This window comes from Anabas testudineus, chromosome 19, assembly GCF_900324465.2.
Source record: "Anabas testudineus chromosome 19, fAnaTes1.2, whole genome shotgun sequence".
NCBI classification, from domain to species: Eukaryota; Metazoa; Chordata; class Actinopteri; order Anabantiformes; family Anabantidae; genus Anabas; species Anabas testudineus.
The window spans coordinates 2,493,494-2,508,135 of record NC_046628.1 but is presented as its reverse complement, the minus strand read 5'-3'; the positions used below and the strand labels follow the sequence as shown (position 1 = coordinate 2,508,135).

Here is a 14,642-nt window from a genome sequence, read left to right as displayed (position 1 = left end):
GTCAGCCGAACATGACACTGTTTTAGTCAGCGTGGCGGTGACAATGGGGACAGGGATTAAGTTCTGCAAGGCCTGTCGGTGTGGTGTTTGGTTCTTGTCAGACCTGCCAGCGCTTCACACTGCAGCAGCAGTGTGGTGGCATTTAATGAGATGGAGTTTCAGAGGAAAGTCAAGAGCAACACCACAGTCAAAAAAAAAAACAAAAAAACAAAAACAAATGCATGCTCAAATAAAAGCACACAGTCAAAAATCAAAAAATCAAAAGCAAACACACACATTTTACTGAATTTAGCATATTAACTAATTATTAATTAATATTAATAAAATAATATATTTTATTACTAAATTCTAGTTACTGATGTGTTTATGGGTAAACAGAAGTGAAGGTGGATCTCATATAACCACTTACTCTTTTGCTGGGTTAGTATAATACGTTGTCATTTATTAGTTTTCAATTACTAATTATTTTATATCACAAACCAGCATCAGCAAAGTAACTTGTAACCAAAGATTCTAAATAGATTTAGTGGAGTAAAAGTTACAAGAACGTAACTACAATACAAGAGTATTTGAGTAAATTTGGTTTGTTAGTTTCCAACAATGCATCTTTTTTTAGTAAACTTCAAAAGTAAATAGTGTACTTTGCACTTTACTACATTTGTTTGACAGCTGTAGGCATTGACTTTACATTAGGTAAGATTGGCACTAAATCAATTGAAAAATGTACAACACACTGTCAAAGTTTTGAATCGCTCTACAGTATAGTATTAATTGTTACTAAAAGTCTGTATCCATTTGGGTTCTTTACAGTTACTGTTATTAGGTTTGCACATACAATACACTGGTCACCTACAACATTAACACCACCTGGTGGTTGGAAAGAGTCAATAAGGTGAAATGATTCATTAACAAAACCTTAACCTTACAGAAAAAAATCTTAAATCCTCTTGATTTTTTGTATAATATCACATTCCTACTAATTCTACTAATACTCATTCACCAGTCAACCAGCTGCAACAATAAGATGAGTACAAATTCCCCAGTATGGTGTATTATGATATATGTTAGTCACAGGGGATATTATTGTTTCCAGCTAGAACTCTTTGTTTTGGTATTTTCTACTACTACCCTGTGAGGTGCAGTAGATAGGAGGAAAAAGTGCCTCCAAACTGTACCTAAGACCTCGAGTCTAGTCATTGCACTGAGTTAAAACCACATAAAGCCACATTGTAAAACCTGATATGAAAGTCTATTTTCTCTCTCCATGTAAAATTCATTACAAGAACTGTTGTGTTTCCTGTAAATTAACTCCTGGTTTAAGGATCTCATTCCTCCCGATGAATAGGTGTGGGATTCTCTGCACCTTAATGAGGTGCTAAGTCGCTTCAAAGAATTTCATTAGTGTGGTTTCAGTGGATAGTTGCTCTTGTGGGGGCCTCGCTCCCTGATAAGAAAAAAACGGAATGGCAGCTGAAGTTAACTGGCACCAGCAGTTAACAAAATCAATTCAAAGGTTCAAATAAGTGAGAAGTATTGATTGAGTGAATTAGAATTTGATCTCGGTGATAAGAGGCACAACACAGTGCCTGTTCAGGTAACTGACTTTTATTCCATTAAATCTTTTTCTCTGATGGTCATAATGTATTTCTCTTTTTTATTTGCATCTGCTTTACTATGATCTTTACATTGATTAAAAAGGTGCCTCAGTAACTCAGTGAGTTACTGTTGCTCATTAGATTTAGATCTTTGCATGACTCCTTTTCTGGAAGTATACAACAGGCCATCATCTAACAACATGAAACAGATGATGTACATGTGGATGATGAGGTCGGTTAGACGAGGCCTCGCCGGCTCTAAAAGCTCAGACCACAGCAGGAGGAAGGCTTCACGCGTGCCTGCATAGCAATAAAACAACCAGCAGCTGGCAGCACTGCACCAATGTTCTGATGCTGTAGTGCTGAACTCACAAAACCCTGCTGCAGCCAGCAGTAGTACTAAAAGTAATAATACCACAGTATTAAAAAAGTATCCATTTCAAGTAAAATTCCTAAAAATGCAGGTTTGATTATCATGTAATATTAATTCTTAATTAATCTACAATAATAAATCTAGTCCACTTAATTTGTTAATTATTAAGCTCACTAAAACTTAAGTACATAAGTATTATAAGCTAAATTTATTTAACCCTTTCATGCATAGTGGTCACTACAGTGGACAGTTATTCGAAAGCTGTTCTCTTGTATATGCGTGGGTTAGGGTTAGTAGAGCCATGGACAATATTTCTCTGTCTTTTTGTAGAAAATCCTAGAAACTCTGCAGTTCATCGGTGAGCAGCTAGGCTCAATATTTTTGAAATGTCCAGGGAAACTTTAGTGTGTAAAGGTCAGGGGTATATTTTCCTATTAAAAACATGAGGTACATCATGAAGAGAAGAACAAACCACTGCTGAAGTAATGCTGTAAATGCAAATATTCCACAAAACTGCAACAATTAGTACCTTAATATCCAAATTAAGGGTCTGATTACAGACTGTTATAGCCCAGGATTTAAAAAGTCTAATTTAAAGGAAAGCTGAGGTAACACAGTGTTTTTTTTTCAGTGTGTTGCATCAAACTGAAAAATAAATTAGCTGTATTTATAAAATACTATAAAGTTGTGTTTATACATTTCACAAATGGCTCATATTAGTTTTTACTGCATTTTAGAAAATCTCCCAACACAACCATACATTAAAGTTGTGGTGGTGGTTTCACATCTGTTAATAATGTATAGGACTGAAGATAGCTCATCATTTTCATGCGCACTGAATGCAGCTCAGTCAGATATGATTACGTCATGGTGTGAAAACACGTGGGGCCTGGAGCAGGGTTTTTTACTCAGTGCAGGATGCTTTCTTGTACATCAATGCAGGCTTAGTAGACACACCTGCTGGCGTCTTAACACCAACAGCTTGTGAGCTGTCGTGGCCGTGATCGGGACAAGCAGACATCATCATCTGATTGGTTTTAAATCCATTATTTAATACAACCTCCACACACATATACTGCACTCACAGCGTGGTGGCTGCTGTGCAATAGTGAGTAAAGTGCTGCTGCTGCACAGAAGCCCTGGCTGGATGGATCTGGATGGAACTGGATTCATGCAGTAAATTTTAAAACATGGTTGTTACTGGTTTATTTAGAGCACACGAAGAAGAGTTTGTGGGTGTTATCCGTAGGGCAGGACTATTTGAACAGACATAGTCTGACAAAAGATCAAGGTTCACTAACAAGATTTTATGTGTGCTGTCGACCTCATCTCATAGTCTTCATCTGTGGGTGAGGTTTGCTCTGTTGTCATGGAGATGACTCAGCTCTCATCACCTGACAAAGACCAGGAAATGTGGTGGAATTTAAAAATGCAGCAAAAACCAGGCAGCATCCATACGAGAGTGGTGACATTTTAGAGATGGATATCTTAGATTGAGTGATGTTCTAAATGGCCCGATATTTCCACAGTATCGTATTTGATATGAAGCATTATCTCTGTGAAGTGACCCTTTAAATTCAGGGTAGAAAAAAGTTCACCTCCATCAAACCTAACACAATAATACAACAATACAACTTTTTTTTTATCTACAGTAACTTTCAGGTTGAGTACCATAAATTCTCTGTTAATTATAGGCCAACGCCTATTTCCTTGATACTTGATTTACTCGAGTGAATAAATAAGTTCACTTCGCTTATAGCCAGGCATTCATTTGTCACATTTGGATCAGCTATACATATGTACCAAATTCACTTGTGGAATTTTTTGTATAGTATTCTATCATACATTTACAGTGAAATAGCATAATGTTAAGTAGAGCATCTTATTGTAATGTTGGTATGTGACATTATGTATATATTACATGGATTTTAGCATCTGCTAAAGAAAAAAACCTAACAAAAGTTTCAGTGCTTCTTGTCATTGTTTCTCCAGGAACTCTACTGGAGTGATAAACATTGTTCTTCTTAGACATATTTCCTCATTTTCATGATAATGATGGTGGTGCTGTGTGCAACACGTGTTCACATTATGTGAATCCTTTGAATAATGACCTCAAAAAAGCAAACTGGAGTCAGGTGTCAGCATAAGTTAGGAAAATGAGTTTGAAAGTGTGGAATAGGGCTACTTCAAAAAGACAAAAAGAAGAAGGGCGTGAATTGTGAGCCATGCCTGGCCAAAAGGGGCTTTCAGAGGATCTACGATTGAATTGTTAATTTACATGAAGTTGCAAAGGGTTACAAAGATTTTAGAAATTCACCACTCCACTGTCAAGCAAACAATCTAAAATGGACACACTTTGGGTGGCTACACTACCAAGAAGTGGGCGACAAGTCTAAATGACTCCAAGAGCACAACGAACACTATTAAAAAGTTAAAGAAGCAACCCAGAATGACCAGGTTCACATTCTTTTTCAACAGCACTATGAGGTCTTTATGGTTGTTCTCGATAAAGACATGAAAGATCAGAATTGTTTTTGTGTTATTGTGTTAGGCACATTATATGAATGTTCCATTCACTAAGTCATATTGTTATATTAGTTTTAAATCAAATTACTAGATGTTATGTGGTAGAGGTCACTTACAGTAATAAACCCACTGAGAATCATCAAGTGTCACTACAGTTCCCTTCAGCTCTGTAAGTGTTTTAGCATCTTTCAGCTCATTCTTTTGGTGTATTGTCTGCTACTTTAATTGAACTGCTTTGATTGGCTCTTGGTGTTATCAGCATTGCTTCAGTAGCAGGGAGCACACTTCACACAGCAAAAAACTCTAGTAGGCTACATGCCTTTCACCAAACAACAAATCTGACTATAGGAAGTGACCATACTGCAATGTGTAGCAGTTAAAGACTCAATCTCAAAGTTGAAGAATACAATAAACAAAAAATGAAAAACAAAAAATTTAAAAAACTAAAAACGGTAATAGTGCTTTATGTCTTCTGGATATGTGACGCATCAACGTTGGCCTTTTAACTGTTTTTAGTATTGTTTGTTTGTTGTTGTTTATATTTATTTTTTTACACTGCCCCCAAGTGGCCAAAAAAAATCAGTTAACGTAGCTTTAAGAAGTTGATTTTTCTAAAAGCTTACCAAGAGCACTTAAGGCAATAAGACACGCGAGTCTGATGATATGAAAGTCAGAAACAAAAATAAATAGCTTCCAGTGATGTGGATCGTTTGGGGCCATTGACAGAAAAACCAAATTCCCCTCCTTGAAATCACGGCACCGCCTTTTCCAGCTCTCCATCCATCTGCGTGTCAGCCTGCACCTCAACCGAACCCCGATTTCTACGGCTATTTTTATTATTGTTGTCATTGGTAAACACCCCTCAGCTGCCTACATAGGACGCGTTCCCATTGGTTTAAAGGGGAGTCTATCGCAGCACTTCCGTCCGTTTGGCCGCTTTTGATTGGCTGTCGCTCGTCTTTTTTTCTTCCTCTTCACGGCGGTGGGTCGGAGCCGCTGTGTCCCCGGTCTGGCACGTTCCTAGCCAAATTCTCCACGGTGTAAAATTGGACCCCCCTTTTTCACATTACCAAAAAAGTAGCCCCTCTTCTAGTCCCTGCAACCGATTTAACGTTTGCTCTTAGCATACACCTCTAAATCTCCACTAGATACCTCAGAAGATGGCGGTGGTAAGCGGGACGTCAGGGTCGGCGGTAGCCCGGCTGGAGGGCCGAGAATTCGAGTATCTTATGAAGAAAAGGTCGGTGACCATCGGCCGGAACTCCTCGCAGGGCTCGGTGGACGTTAGTATGGGACACTCCAGCTTCATCTCCCGGCGGCACCTCGAAATCTTCACCGCAGGAGAGGACGGCACAGGCACGGGGGAGTTCTATCTCCGATGCCTAGGAAAAAACGGGGTGTTTGTTGATGGGGTGTTTCAGAGAAGAGGGGCTCCACCTCTCCAGCTTCCACGAATGTAAGATTGATATGACCATTTAGCTTGAAGTGGGGGGAAAAAAAAAAAGAAAAAAGAGCGGATTTATGAGTTCATGTGTTGTTATTGTTTTTGTTATCCCGCAGCGGGGTTGCACGTGTTGTGTCAAGCAGCACCAAAGCCCGATACGTGCTAACGTTGCTCGTATGTATGGCGACAAACGTCACATGAAATCTCTTTGCCAGCTCTGTAATCATGTAATCATGTGGCCGCCGGGTGCTAAAGATAAAAAAAAAAAAAAAAACAAAACAAACGCGAATTATTAACGTGAAACACCACGTTGTGTTAATCATGTGCTCATTGTGATTTATTCGGCATAACGCTGTGTAGGCTACTCCAGCAGGCAGACGTCACAGAGACGTCAGATGTTCAGAGGATTTGCTCGGTTGCTACTAGTCACACAACCTCACTGTGTGTGGATGTGTTTATTACTATCATCATGTTTAAAACACGCCGAATGACAGAGCAGTCTCTAAGCATTCACACATCTTAAGACGCGTCCTCCTCTGTTTGCATTTAGTCATAACTGAGGAAGAAACAATCACATGTTTATATTAAATATGCTCAAAACAACATAACTTGTTAATGTTGGGCTAACGCTCTACTGCTCTATTTACTATTAAGCTAGCAAACATGCAGCTAGTTGAAGTTCAACTATGAGCCTGTTTGTGATGCGTAATGTTCGCGACCTGCTGCTGCTACGCGGGTCAAAGTGTATGTTTTTATGTCCTCAAGAGACAAGTGGCGAATTATTGTTAAATACTTTGTACAAGTGAATATTTACACGTGGCATAGTGTTACAACAGCAGATGCGAAGCTAATGCTAGCAGTGTTGTTAACTAGTTCTGGTTCAATGTCAACTTGGCCTCATGTTCCCCGTTGGTGACATTAATACTGGTAATCTTATTTTTCTTTTTCCAAACTTCACATTGAACATGTTCATTGATACATCACTGAAACATTGCAAATACGGTTGAATGTTATATTACTAGTGTTACCATGTTGTAATAATTCATCCTATGGTGTCAGCAGCTGGTCCAAATATATCCTATTAATAATAAATTGGACATGTTAAACATGGTCTGTTACATAATAGTTATGGTGGAGGTCCATATTTAACCTGTGTACGGGTGAAGCTCAGTGCTCCTTCACTTAGTCCTCCATGCTCTGCTTGTTGCCAGGCAGACGGCTTCACTGTACACTGACACTGGAATAAGCAGTTTGCTTCCTGCTCGTGTTATCGGTATTCACGTGTTGGCTAACGTAGACAACAATGTAAACGGACACGTACCAGCATCGCCGGCGTGCACGTGACGTCTGTGCATTCCTTTTGTCCTCAGGTGTTGTTTCCGGTTCCCCAGCACAAGTATCAAGATCACGTTCACAGCCCTGTCCAACGACAAGAAGGAGCCAAGGAACGTGCCGGAATCACCGGTCAAGCCCGTCCAACCCCAGATTTCCCCACTGACCATAAACATTCCTGACAACATCGCCCACCTCATGAGCCCGCTGCCTTCACCCACTGGCACCATCAGGTGAGAGCGGGGTTCAGGCGAGTTACGTGTTGCATTTGAAAACGGTGTCTTCTAGGGCAAGGTGACAACGCAGTTGGAGAAACGCATAGATAAAAGTGTTTCGTTATCTATTTTACAGTGCAGCAAACTCCTGTCCATCAAGTCCACGGGGGGCAGGACTCTCTAGCTACAGGACAGCCCGCGTTCTGGCCTCTGACCTTATAGGAGACAACTCACAATCAGAAAATGACAAGGAGGCATCAGGTGAAGACAGCCCGAAGGTGAGAGGAAGACGGTGCAGGGCCGACCGAGACGTGGGTCGAATACAGATGAATACTGTTAGTGTGAACACATGTTTCTGGATGCATCATGCGGGGATATCTCAGACAAGGCATAGCATGATGACATCTGAGAAATCTTAACGGATTTGAGCTGTGTGAACGTCATTGGTTACTGATTGAAAGGTGTTTTCACACCATAGTGCATTTGCATTGGTCCAAATTTACAATGACATCTAGTCATTTGGCAGACGCTTTAATCCAGATCGACTTACAAGGTACAAGACAAAGGCAGGGTAAGCATTAAGAGGTTTTTGCCTAGGAACCCTTACTGGAGGTTGGCCATAACTAGGATTTAAACCCCAGTCTCCCACATGGAGGTTGGCGATCTAACCACTACACTATCCAGCCTCCAGCCAGCGAATCAATGCATGAGTTTGTAAACTTGGAGCGTTTTCCTCTTGGTTCGGTTCCTTTTCACACTGATGAAAATGCATCATGTCAAATCGCAAGAACGTTCTCTCCACTTATTGGTCATCAGTGTTTATTACATTACATCACTGCATATTCATCAGACTTGGCCGCACCAAGAGACAAATGAACTTAAGTTAGATTTAAACAAACTAAAACCTGTAGGTGTGAAAGCACTCCAAAAATGTCCAACGCTCAGCTCACAACAGCAGATACTGTGGAGTACAAATCCTGGTTGAGTTAATGTGCGTGAACTACAAACTAGAGCGGGAAGACGTGATTAGAGTGTTGTTTTCATTAACAAAACAGAATTCTTTTTAGTAGCACATGTATTAAATTGACTCTCATGTTCCACAGGATGACTCCAAACCTCCATATTCATATGCACAACTAATAGTCCAAGCAATCACCATGGCCCAGGATAAACAGCTGACACTGAATGGAATATACACCCACATCACGAAGAACTATCCCTACTACAGAACAGCTGATAAAGGGTGGCAGGTCAGTGTCTTATGTAGCGGCTGTCTCACATCTGAAGCAAAAAATAATTACTATGCTACAACATTCATCACTTTTGCAGACTTGCACAGCTTAGGTTTGTCTTGTACTTACTGGTCATTTAGAACTCAATCCGCCACAACCTGTCCTTGAACCGGTACTTTATCAAAGTGGCCCGCTCCCAGGAGGAGCCAGGTAAAGGCTCCTTCTGGAGGATCGACCCCGCGTCTGAAGGCAAACTCATAGAACAAGCCTTCAGGAAGCGCAGACCCAGGGGAGTGCCCTGCTTCAGGACCCCTGTGGGACCTCTTTCCTCCAGGTGACTGCTTTAATTTAGACATAGTTGTTACTTTAAAAGCACATTTTCAGTTTTGTTATAGCTTTTGTTTGGCAGCAACCAATGCCATGTTTCCTTTTCCCTGTCTAGGAGCGCTCCAGCTTCTCCCAACCACACAGGTGCACTATCAGCCCACTCGAGTGGGGTCCAGACCCCCGACAGCCTGTCCAGAGAGGGGTCTCCAGTGCCCATGGAGCCAGAACCAACCCCTCCACCAGCACCCACCCAAACCACTACAGTCCAGCCTAAACTTGCTGTCATCCAAGAAGCCCGCTTTGCGCAGAACTCCCCTGGTAAAGCAGCTCCAATTGTCTGTGTTCAGCTCTCAGTGGTTAAAATGTCTAAAAAAAAAAAAAAAAAGTATTTGACCTTGTTGCTACCTCCACCCTACTCTCTGACAGGCTCCCCACTCAACAACCAGCCAGTATTGATTGCCGTGCAGCGTCAGATGCCTCAAACGACCATAAAGCCTGTGACCTACGCCATGGCGACGCCAGCCATTGTAACAACGTCAGTCAGCTCCGCCCCCGTCGTGCACGTCGTCCACCAGATCCCTGCAGTCACCATGGCAACTATTGGTGGACAGTCCGCTGCTACAGTAAGCCCAGAACCTCAGGAGAACGGAGGTGGAGAGCACCAAGAGATCAAAGGTGAGAACAGACTCATGTTGTAGTCATGTTACCATTTCTACATGTGCATTGATTTTAACACAAGTTTCTCTCCCTGTGCAGTGAAAGTGGAGCCAGTGCCATCCATCACAGCCTCATCTATAGGTGGAGTCAGCCGTATCATCCAGAGCTCTCAGGCTACTCCCCTGACGACAGTCACTATTGTGCAACAAGCCCCACTTGGTCAGCACCAGCTCCCAATAAAGGCCATCACACAAAACGGGACCCATCTGGTCCCTATCAGCACGGCTGCTAACACAGGTGATGCACGTACACACACACACATAGAACAGCTACTTAAGGTTAAAGTAAGCATATGTATTTGCAATTACAGTTATGTATTTATAGTGCACAGACAGTCATGTAGCCACCTGCCAACACATTAGTGGAAGCACTTTTAAAAATCGGTTAATTGGTTCCTCAACTGTCTTACAAACTGTCTTTTTGGCAGTCTACTACATTTTTATGTACTTTTGAAACCAGTGGATTGAAAAATGAGAAGAATGGCATTATATTGGTCATTAATAAAGAGTATGGCATCGTCTGCATGCTGGCATTTCTTGCAAACATTGGTGCATTGACGTTGCTATTATTCTATTTACAAAGGCTTTACAAAAGATGTTTTTTTTAGCTACTGTATGTTTTCTTTCTTGTTCTTTCTTGATTGCCAAATCGCTGGTTTATATTTAATAAGTGGTAGCATACAATATGGAACAAACTGTGTTCCTAGCAGAGCTAATTGCTCCTCTTGCAGTGGAGGCTGTGGTGCAGAGCATCATGTGAAACTAACACCCTGTAAATACTGAGATGAATGTGTGTATCCTGCACTTCTAGCTTGTAACAGCAACTGGCAGATGCAAGGCTTCAGACTTCGATTTTTGTAATGTGTATCTTTGCAGCCTGACTTGTTCCAGCCTGAACTTGTCTAATCTTTATTTTGATAAATAATAGTCTAGCCAGAGAAGATTACATAGCAGTCAATGTGGAATTTGCAAAAGAGGTACAGAGGCAAAGAAAAAACTGGTCTCACTGCTTATGTTTATAATCATATAAGAACAATTAAAGTAAAAGAGATTAAAGCTATAATATGCAGCTTAAGCTAACACTAGCACGAGACTCGTAATCAGTTCACTCTGTTTCGTCTAGTCTTCCCTGCTCCGCTGTGGTCTTCGGTTATCCCTTGCTATGCTCACCCACACTCATCATTCATAGCCCTTCAAGTATTAGTTATATCAAATAAGAATTAAAAAAAAAAGGTTTAAAAAGGCAGCCGCCACTTGAAGTGTCTCATCCCTACCAGTGTGGTTCGGTAAGTCTGGATCAAAGGAGCACTACAGCAATATAGAAATAAAGATTATTTTATTTATATATGAAAAAAAGTTATTCATCTCTTAAAAAGCTATAGTATCAGTTATTTAGCATTTATAATTAAACTTTGTGATCATACTGAAAAATCACTTTATTACTTATTTTTATTGCTGAGGAATTTACGTGACATTAAAATTTCTTGATTTGTTCAGAATTGGATCTCTACTACTACTACTACTACTACTACTACTACTACTACTACTACTACTACTACTACTACTACTATTTTGGGTATTTGTTCCATAGAGGACCACTCTTCTTAGCATCATTACTTAATTTTGTGTAGACTTTACATTAAGTCGCTTTGTGCCTAAACACAGTGCTGTTGAAAAGTTTTAGGTCACTATAAGTGACACTATAGGTCTTCTAACTAGAAAATATGTGAAATACGTAGAGATTATTTAAAAAATACAAAAACATTAGAAAAAACTGTCGGCTATTGTATGAGATGCAAGTGACACATGCAACAAAATGGTGTCTGAAACACGTCCAGTGTAGACCTACCTGAAAAGAACAAATACCATCATGCTCAGTCCTAAATCCTCATAAATCAGTTTATTAACAAACTCAATTCAGACTCCAACATGTAGTTCTACATGTCTTTTTTCAAAATTAACTTATTTTTTCCAGCTGTTGCAAACCCGCTCCACCTCCTGGCGACCCACGCCTCTGCCTCGGCATCCCTCCCCACCAAGAGGCAGAACGGAGAGCTGCAGGACCAGCTGGAATCAAAGAGAGTGAAAACCAACAAGGATGAGGAGAGCGACGCAGCAGCAGCAGCAGCCCCCGCCAACAACAACGGCACCACGGACAGAGCCGGAGAAGGGGGGGTCAGCGAACAGGTCGGCAACAAGTAGCCTCCCCCGACCTGGTCGGAATCCTGACCCCCCCAGCTCTCCTGTATTCATTGAGCCTCCACTCTCTCACCTTTCTCCATCCCACCTGGTCATCATCTTACTTTAAGGTGCCAAAAAGAGAAGAGACGTGGAAACACAAACGGAACTACAGAATGTGCAAAACCTTCTCGTCTGTCCCCGACCCCGCCCCCCCCCCAACTCCCCGAATCCCCACTCGTCCTCTCCCTCCTTCTCTTTACGACTACGAAATACGATGCAAAAACTAGAGACCAAACTGAAAACGGAACTAAAAGAAGAGTTGCTGATGACTGTGAAACCCTAAAGACTCAGATGGTGAGAAGAAGCACAGCAAGAGACACAGACAGAGGGGTGGTGGTGGTGGTGGTGGGGGGGCTTAGAAAGGAGTCCTAAACTTCCCCAAAGATGAAAAGGAGCCTCATCCTGGTAGCATTACAGACAGGTGCTTGACTGTCGGCTAAAATAAAGCAACCAAGTGAAATCACCAGTCGTGTATTCCACAACAGGAAGTTGTGTACGTACGTGTGGACATTCCCATCTTCGGCAGCTAGCCTCCATGTCGACCTACCTAACCCAGTCGTGAGTAGATATGCAGTATTCCGTTGTACAAGTGTATCTGTGGATCTTCTTTGAGTGTTTCTCCGTTTCCCAAGGCACAGATACTATCTAGTAATAATTAAGAAAAACTAAAAGCTATAAGTGGGCTCTTTAAGAACATTTGAACATCACATCCTCATGTTTTTGGGAGTTTTTGGGATTTTTTGTTTGTTTTGTTTTTTTGTATGTGGACTCTGTTCTGTGAAATGAATGTAAGTCTCTCTCTCTCTCTTTTTTGTTTTTTTTCCTCCTTTGTAAGAAAACACTATGGAGTGGATGTTTCTTTTTTTTTTTTTTTTTTTTTTTATTCTGCTCATTCACGCAAATGAAATTTCTTTATCACTGTACGTTGACAGACATTTTTTTTTTCCTGAATTTTACAAATATCCTATGAGATACAAAGTATATTCCCATGCGTATTTGACCATATGCTTCATCGAGCTTGCATGTTACGGATCTAGAGACAATGTACTTGAGCAGATTTATCTGAATATGGAACTGAAGAAAATGTAGACTGAATCTACGCTATATGATTCTGACCAGTGCTGCACTTATCCCCGTTAGTTCTTTATCTTTCTTTCTTTTTTTATTTGTATTTTTCTTTGCTCTGTTTGTTTCCCTGTCATCATTGGCTGTGTTTGTTACTTTGTGTTGAAGTTGGCAGTCTCTTCGCTTGATTATTTTATTATGTTCAGTCTGCTAAAAAAAAAGTCTACTCAGATTGTATTCTATGTTAAACAGAGAAAAACAAGTGATCGGTGTTTGTTCTGCTTCAGTGGGTAAATGCTTTTTTTTTTTTTATATATATATAAATATATATATAAATTTAATTTAAAACACATAACCTCTTAGTTTGGATTTCTTTAAGTAAAAATCCACTGCTGGGCAAAAGCAACCTCAAATCTATGTGTGAACAATTCTTTCTCTTTGTTAGTCAGAGGAAAGAAATCCGGCTGATGGAACGGAGGGGGCGATACGCTGTTAAGTTTTGTTAATGACTTGTTTCAGCGTGCATTCCACACGGTTTGGTCAGGCTGTTCCAGGAAGCCTGTGCACCACAAGGATGGAAACGTTTCCTTTTTAAATACACACTATCTGTTTCACAAGAGACTGAAACAGCTGCACTCGCTCACTTCCGATCGTGGAACTGACCAGAACTGGGCTCGATGTGGCGGCTAACGCTTTGAAACACAGGTTTTCAGTAATAACTCAAATGAACAAATGAAGAATTCAACCATGATGAAGGGAAGAGTTCATTCTGACACACGTGATCCAGCCAACCGCTGTTGACACTTCACTTCCTCTTGGCTGTGCTAGAGGGAAAAGTCTGGATAAAGCCATGAAGAGATAGTTCATCTGAGACGATGGACCTCTGTAGCAAATGTTGTGGTCAGATCATCAGGCATATGCTGATATACGTCACAGAATATGTGATAAGAAAAGTCAGTAAGGTTCACATGGGGACCAACTGTACAATCCACATTAGACTCGGATTACTAAACACGTCACAGCACTAATGTTTGCGGATGATGGGTCTATATTCATATTCCTTAAAGGAAACAGCTGTTTCCATCTAGGATGATCACTTACAACATCAGTGGTGTCTACACTTTATTTCTAAACACACCAATGCTATTAAATCTGCTTTTTCGAAATGCCCCCAACTTCCTGAACAGTAGTGTGGTTTTCACAGTGGAAAAGTGAGCTAATAAAATACTAACAAATACTGAGAGGTCTCACAGATATGAAGTTGTGTTTTGGGTTCGGCCATCACATTCTCAAACTCGGGTAAGTGTCCAGACAGAAATATGCATCCCAATCCACAGTGATGTAATTTCTATTTGTACTGTTATGGTACACCCCCAGTCTGTTTCAAGCATCCAGGCAAAGAATCTGGGAGAATGATGAGCAGAAGGGTCTCATAGAGCCGGAGTTACATCCAGGTGACTAAACCTTCTCAAACAGAGAGCAGTGAAGTTTTTATGATAACTGGTGCTTAGAAAAAACGACTCCATGTTCATTTTTTGAAAGCCATCTAAAATGTTAATGGGGTCTTTGAGCTCAA

The 14,642-nt window shown here is 40.8% G+C and overlaps 1 protein-coding gene across 1 annotated transcript; it reads left to right on the top strand.

Annotated features, from left to right (window-relative positions):
- The first annotated feature begins 5,223 nt into the window (after positions 1 to 5,223).
- LOC113156636 (forkhead box K2) lies at positions 5,224 to 13,344 on the top strand. The gene is made up of 9 exons (XM_026351876.1): positions 5,224 to 5,950; positions 7,309 to 7,503; positions 7,622 to 7,763; positions 8,589 to 8,735; positions 8,858 to 9,051; positions 9,160 to 9,362; positions 9,471 to 9,719; positions 9,801 to 9,998; positions 11,736 to 13,344. Exons 1-9 carry the CDS (start codon positions 5,655 to 5,657, stop codon positions 11,960 to 11,962), a joined length of 1,851 nt encoding a protein of 616 aa, XP_026207661.1. The 5' UTR covers positions 5,224 to 5,654; the 3' UTR covers positions 11,963 to 13,344.
- Positions 13,345 to 14,642: the final 1,298 nt, after the last annotated feature.